The 7,665-nt window shown below is 36.7% G+C and overlaps 1 protein-coding gene across 1 annotated transcript; it reads left to right on the forward strand.

Moving 5' to 3' along the window:
• The first annotated feature begins 253 nt into the window (after positions 1–253).
• On the forward strand, positions 254–6,980 carry LOC126367095 (pro-resilin-like). The gene is made up of 5 exons (XM_050010500.1): positions 254–432; positions 2,867–2,993; positions 3,386–3,420; positions 4,423–4,583; positions 6,123–6,980. Exons 1-5 carry the CDS (start codon positions 340–342, stop codon positions 6,367–6,369), a joined length of 663 nt encoding a protein of 220 aa, XP_049866457.1. The 5' UTR covers positions 254–339; the 3' UTR covers positions 6,370–6,980.
• The last annotated feature ends 685 nt before the right edge of the window (positions 6,981–7,665 follow it).

The raw sequence follows: 7,665 nt of genomic DNA on the forward strand, positions 1-7,665 counted from the left end.
AGATAAATTAAGTTTAAAAAATGTTAAAATATAGTCCGTGTCAAGAATGAAGTCCTTTGGCTACGGCACTACTGTAGCAGATTCAGCTCAGGACTATTATGACCTGTCAATTAGTTTTATTAAAATACGTTGACTTCTTTCGTGGCGCGAGCACCTACTTCATCTTTAGTTTTCCTTTTTCTAATAAGACAGTTTATATCTAGCAGAGTGTACGCCATACATGCGTGTTACTACACTTCCGAAGGTTTGCATACAGCGCCATACAATTTTAATTGACAACAGGACCTTAGCCGATGCAAATCCAGTACATCCGTCGGCACCACATTGTTCGCTTATCAGATGCCACGTCCTATAAAAGAGATGCCATGGAACCACCGCCTTACTCTATTGACGTCTTACTTACTGAGAAACATGGATTCTACCTACTTAAAGGTTAGTGTCGTATTTTGATTTGGTAAAATAGTCCAAAAGACGTGATAGTCGAGTCAGAAGTTGTCAACTACTTTTAGTATAAGTAGGTTAAGTATTTATAATACGGCGTCATTTATTCATAATTGATTGTATTTTGCGGTTTACCATCATCATCTCCTTAGCATTATCCCGTTTCTCACAGGGTCCGCTTACCTAACCTGAAGATTTGACAGGTCTGGTTTTTTACAGAAGAGGATTACCAATTTATGAAATACTAGCGACCGCCTGTAACTTTTTTTGAATATGTGTGTCTTTATTAATTATATTAATGTCAAGTTTCATTAATAAATATTCAGTAGTTTTCCGTTAAGATTAACAAATCCATACATCCTCACAAAATTACTAATATTAATAGGTTATGATTGTTAATAAGTACCTAAAAGTGTATATTTCATTAAAATTGTTCTACCGTGAATGTCAGTGGATTACTAATGACAGCTAACAAATTGTGCATTAAATTGATGAATGAATTTCAATTTAAATCAGTTTATACTTGATTTGTTATTCATAATATCTACTGATTGCTTCTCATTACCATGTGTAAGTGTTTATACTGCTTAGTATTACAGCATATGAAAATCCTCATTACGAAGGTGGATGAGGCGACATTGAGTGTTTAGTAGAGTACTTATATAGGTACTAAACACTCAATTCAATGAGGGACTTTCCAGGCTACGTTCCCCAAAAAACAATATAGATGGCTCTGTTCAGATTTCACGTAATTATTACCTATTTTCTCATTGCTCGGGGTACTTAATTATACAGAAATATAACGTAACGGCAGATGCATATATAAAAATAATTGTAGCTTGGTATTTGGATCAGATACGTATAGAATTACGCTGCTACTAGAGGATTTGATCCCGGTCGTGTTTTCTAATCCCGGGATTTCGGGATTATCTAAAGTTAATCTTGGGATCCGGGATAAACTCGGGATTGTATTGGTAATAGAAAGTGGTAACAAAAAGACAGTGAAGTATATCAAAATCAACTCTTTTTCAAAAATCTTTAGTTAAATCTTCAAAAAACAAAACCAAATTATACTTTCTCCTGATTAAATAAACAACAAACTAGACACTTCTGTAAATAATTGATTAAATAGTTTGATAATTGCCTGGATTTTTATATTTTCGAATACACTTAAAAACATCATCTACTTAAAACTTGTTTAAAAATACTTACTATAAAAAAGACTAAATGCTAAAACATTTAAGTCTATGCTTAAGGCTATGCTACAGAAAATAACAGTCATTGGTTTTTATCTATATCTATTCAGAAAAATTAATGCATTTTTGTTAAGAAAATACTTACATGACGAGAAGCGGATATTTTACACACGTTTACACATTCGTTACACGCACATTTTATTGACTTATATGAAAAATAAATAATCCCAAAAATCCCGGGATTCCTTAAATTCAATCCCGAAAATTTCGGGACTAAAATATGACCGGGATCCCGGGATTCCGGGATCCCGAGATCGAATCTTCTAGCTGCTACCTATATTTCTACTCTTTATTTTGATCAGAATAATAATGGGTGGTGATGTATTAAAAAAAATCATTCGAATGTGATTTTTCAATAAGGCGCTTACGTGATTTTCTTCAGTATAAGACGACGTTATAAGGGTAATTATGTGTGTACTTATGTAGGTACTATGCGTCCAATTATGAGTCAAGTGTTCAATTATCCATTACAAATCAAGGATGTTACTTTGTAATACAAGTGGGTTAGTTTTAACCGCCTGTAACCGTTTCAAGAAAACACACAAAATTGTTCGTACTATTAAATTTGTACTTTTTTGGTATTAATTAATGATAATTTTCCATATATTTCGGGAAATCTGTGCAATCAATTGTCAAACGTAATATAGAGCTTTGAGTTTATTTTACTGTGTAATAAATAATTATTTGAATTGATGAGTGAGAAGGATCGTTTGGCATGCATGTGGCCATAATGGGAACTAACGCCGGTTATATGATCTCTAGTATTATCCCGCTTTTGACAGGGACCGCTTACCTAACCTGAAGACTTGACAGGTCCGGTTTTTTACAGAAGCGACTGCCTGTCTGACCTGCTAACCCGCGAAAGATAACTCCCAATACGGATTAGTACACATACCTCCGAAAATGCATTTCTCGGAAATGTGGGTTTCCTCACGATGTTTTCCTTGACTGTTGATCACGTGATATTAATTTATGATCCAAAAATGAATTCGAAAACAAATTCGACAATCATTGGTTTAGGCCTGTGCTAGATTCGAACCTGCGACCTCAAAGTGAGAGGCAAGCATTCTCCCAACTGGCCACGGATGCGAAAAGTGATTTTTCAAAAAGATATCTAGAGTTTTCTATTCACAGAGGCAAATAACTTATTTATTGTACTTACATTTCAGATTTGGCTGTTACTAAGCAGCTGGCTGTTCGTGCGAGGAGCTCCTCTGGCCATGTTGCAGCATGCTACATCATCACAGAGCATCGTCTTCCATCCACAGGCATCCACCCCTTCGCCTTCCATTGCTGGTAAGTTTTTATACAAAAGCTTAACATCAACTCATACTCAAAAATATATTTATTCATTACGTAACATAGTTATACTTTTATTCGTCAATTTTTATATAAATATATAACATAACATAACATAACATAACATAACAAATACTTTATTGCACAAACAGGAAAAAACAAAATACAAAACAAAAGAGAAATAGTATATGTATTTTTTGTCGAATCAGTGTAGCCAAGGAAAAGTTGCTACAAGAAAATCGTCGGCACCGGGTTCTAGATGTTCTTAAAAAATATATATTGAGTACAATTTCAGTTTCAGTGCGAAAATAACTGTCACTGTGACCGTCTGTGTTGGTATATTTTCATACGTAACCGCTGGGCTAAATTTGATGAAAATTCTTTTTCAGGTTCATCAGGTGTGGACCAATACGGTGGAAGTCCGGTAAGCATAAACAGGCGGCAGTAGGTATAGTCACTTTTAAAGATTCACTTAATACATATTACATTAGTATTGACAGTTCGCTCGACTATTAAAAGAAGGCGATACGGCTCACCGCCTGTCACGTTGGTCTAACAGAAAACTCGGTGAGGTGTGGGTACTCAGTTCATCTTGCGATGTACCTCTGACTGCCCCAATTGGCGTATGCTTGAGCTTATGCTATGTTATTTTGATCGGGTCAATACTTGAAACTTACGTATTTTTGCATGTGGTTATTTACTCCGAGATTTTTCAGTCTGAATTTTTTTGTGTCCTTTACAATGTGATAATATTGTTTGTCCCTTACCTGCCACAACAGGGTCACCATATTATTATTTTCACTTTTTTTGACCTAAATTATTGTTTTAATTGTAACCCTCGGAAGCTGCGTAGCTTCCGAGGGTCCGCGTGGACACAAGTATATCAATTGCGTACCGGAAGGTCCACAGTACAGTACTGAAAAAATGCAGTTATTAGGTACTATTATTTAATCAATTAAACACTTGGTTAACATCGCTCAAGTATAACGATACCAATTCTGATAAGAAAGTTAATTACGACCTAATTAGTGCACGTTTTAACTAGTCCAGTTTTTAAAAACGTGTATGGTAGGCATTTTGTTTCAAATACAGGCTAATTAATTAGGTTCTAATACCTTATTTTACGATGAATTCCGTATCACTAGGGCATTACAAATAGTATTATTATTAATGACTTTTTGATTTTGATCAATACCTATGGAAGATAAGCTGACAATCTGTCACCCGTATGGTCTTCATAATTATCCATATTAGGAACTCAATACATTAAAACCAAGTGTGTCTGTAAGTTGATTACTGAAGATTTATTTTTCTGCTCTGTCTGAAAGTGCTGAGTCTGCACTGGATTGTATATGTATTGTTTATGTAGGTACACTTTTACTCCATAAATATACAGATTTATAGAAGTAACTATTCCCATTTCCAGCCTAAATACGAGTACAAATACGAAGTATCGGACCACCAGACGGGAGACAGGAAGAGTCACTGGGAGAGCCGAGATGGAGATAGAGTGAGAGGAGCGTATACACTGTACGAGCCTGATGGAGCGCTCAGGACTGTGGAATATACTGCTGACTCCCTACATGGGTAAGTGACTGTTTTGCGTTTTTGTGACTGTTTTTGCTGTATGCTGTACGTAGACGAGACGGGCGGGACGAGGTGCGGCGCGGGCTGCGATTTTTAACAATATCAAGCATGCATGATTCCATAATTCCACATCGTCACTTACCGTCAGGGGAAATTGCGGTCAAACGCGAGCCTCTATTATTAAAAACGGTTCTCTCGCAAAACGACTGAGTAGATATAATTTCACCTAACTCCTTTCGGTGGATAAGACATTTTTCCGGCCAAGTAATTAATGCCAATTGCGGCAAATCTATAATATAAAAAGTAAGTACTAAATGTAAAAAAGATGGATAAAATACTTACAGGTAATAAAACAACTTAGGAGATGTCTGCCCAAATCAGTACCAAAATTTACTTGGATCTTGTAGATAAAATGGTCTAATTTTAACGTTAAGGAATATTAGCTATTACCACAAAGAGCTTGCTCCGATTACTCTATTGTAATTAAACCATCTATAACAGGAAATTTCAATTCGTGATTGACAGGTAGAATATAATTATGAAATTGACTTCAAACAAAAAAGGAAGTTCTCAATCTATCGTGTATCGTGTATCGTGTATACTGATAAGGATTTCCTCAAAATTTCTATTTTATAATCGTCAATATTTGCATGGGACACTTGGTTTGTTATTGTATCGTATTGTACTTGTAAATCAGTGTCAGTGTCTCAAGACGAAAGTCTTTGACCATTGCGTGTTGCCAGTGATGACCTACGGCAGTGAGACGTGGCCGCTTACTATGGGTCTTGTGAGGAGGCTCGGTGTCGCTCAGCGGGCAATGGAGAGAGCTATGCTCGGTATTTCCCTGCTCGATCGAATCAGAAATGAGGAGATCCGCAGGAGAACTAAAGTCACCGACATAGCTCGAAGAATTGCAAAGCTGAAGTGGCAGTGGGCAGGACACATAGCGAGGAGAACCGATGGCCGATGGGGCGGAAAGGTTCTGGAGTGGCGACCACGTGTCGGACGACGCTCAGTGGGTAGGCCCGCTACAAGGTGGACCGACGATCTGGTGAAGGTCGCGGGAAGCCGCTGGATGCGGGCAGCGCAGGACCGATCGTCGTGGAGATCCTTGGGGGAGGCCTATGCCCAGCAGTGGGCGTCATACGGCTGATGATGATGATGTACTTGTAAATGATCTTACTTACCGATAGAAATAAGTTGATCTGCATCTTCCACATAGATAACTAAGTCCGTTGTTGACGGATGGGCAAGAAATCGTATGTTTGTTTTTGGTACCTACCTCCACAGTATTCTCACAATGAATAAGAATAAAGATTCTTTTTATTGCCAGTAACAATTAAAGCAACCAGCAACAATTAATTTAATTTAGGTTTTGTTTTAATTATAAGGAGAAATAGATAAGAACTTTTTTACCTATTCTTTTATGCCAAAACAAAAGTAAGTATTCATACCTATTCGTCCTTACGTAGTACGAGTACTTTTGTTTTTTTTTTAATTTAACAATTTCTGCCAATGATTTCCTTCTTTTCGTTACAGGTTTAACGCAGTAGTGAGAAGAGATGAGCCGAAGCACTCAGGAATAAATTCCTTCAATCCCTTGTCAAACAATGTCCACGAGGGATACGACGCTGTTAGTCAGTCGAGATATTCTCCAGACAGGAGCACCTTCTCTGGCCAGGCGAGTCAGGGTCATTCAGGCTCCAGCGGATACAACCCAGGGGTCGGATTCAGTGTTGATCATGCCGCTGGGCCCTCGCGAGGGGAGTCAGTTAAACCTTATTAAAAATAATAATACATGCTTTTAAACTGGGCGTTGAAGATTGCCAATAAGTACGTTTTTAAAGGTTAAAGATTATGTAAATTGTAGTTTTAATTAAATGCCATAAAATCCATGGATTTTGAAGACATTATTATATAAAAAAATACTTAAATTGACATACGCACTTAAAACTATCCAATCACTTTCAACCGCTTCTTATTGCAGACTTTTATTTTCGTAGCCAAAGAGTCCGATTTTACGAATAAAATCAAAATGACTTCTCATAATGGATATATGTCATTAAAAATAAATACAGACACTTAAGTGTTGATCAACGGTATGATATTACCATTTAAGTACCAAGTTAATCTACGGAAAACTCGGTAAAACGTGGGTTAGTATTTCTTCTTGTGATGGATGTATCTCTGGTTACACCAATTGGGATATATTCGTAAGTTTATGTTATGTTTAAGTAATAGGATAATTTATAATTATTATTAATCTAGAGGGGTATAAGTACCTGTCCTATTTAATATTTTATGCTTATTTAATATTTTAGCAGACTGTATTCAATTGTGATCAGTAGTATTGTACGTATTTACGGAAAATGAATACAATAAAATGCGTATATGTCATCATCATTTTTATTTACTTTTGTATTCGTCAGCGCTAACGAAGATTGCAAGGGTAGCATCAAGTAAGAACAGAATAGTTCCGTACATTTGGTCGAGTTCGAAGAATTGGTAGAAAGGGGACCCTTAATGGTGATGATGAAGATGATGATGTGGCACGATGTGGTGATGAGCCGTCTTGTGGTGAACGACGGCGTTGAAACTGAAAAAAAAACGACTTATTAATTTTACAAAGAGAAAATTAAATCGACTAATCTGGCTCTGGCGAGACTTTAACCAGCTATTGTCAAGCAGGGACATTTTTTTTAATTTTCCATACGTTTTTTTGACAAAAATCTTCAAAAAGAGAAAAGCAAGGCAGGAAGTGCCTAAAATGATTTATTTAATTAATAGTATCAGGTTACCAGCTGGTCGCGTCTAATTAGTCCATCATGGTACACAACCATAGGACGATATATATCAAAGAGTCTCCTTTTTTGAAACGCCAGGGATGATGCAGTTGTGGGGAAGCAATATCAGGAGTGACTGTCAATTGCGTTAGAGACTACGGAAATGACCGTTACCCATGCATTGATTTTTTGTACTGTAACATGGGATTCTTCAAAAAGACATCACCTCGCTTATTGCAAATGCTCTTGGCCTAGTGGTTAAACCGTTATGCTCATGATCTCGATTTCCGATGAGGACA

The sequence above is a fragment of the Pectinophora gossypiella genome, chromosome 5 (assembly GCF_024362695.1).
Source record: "Pectinophora gossypiella chromosome 5, ilPecGoss1.1, whole genome shotgun sequence".
Taxonomy (NCBI): Eukaryota; Metazoa; Arthropoda; class Insecta; order Lepidoptera; family Gelechiidae; genus Pectinophora; species Pectinophora gossypiella.

Coding starts and splice junctions, on each gene's coding strand:
- LOC126367095 (XM_050010500.1), top strand. CDS start 340: ATGCCACGTCCTATAAAAGAGATGCCATGGAACCACCGCCTTACTCTA. Junction 433..2,866: donor TGGATTCTACCTACTTAAAG/GTTAGTGTCGTA, acceptor CTTACATTTCAG/ATTTGGCTGTTACTAAGCAG. Junction 3,421..4,422: donor ACCAATACGGTGGAAGTCCG/GTAAGCATAAAC, acceptor TCCCATTTCCAG/CCTAAATACGAGTACAAATA.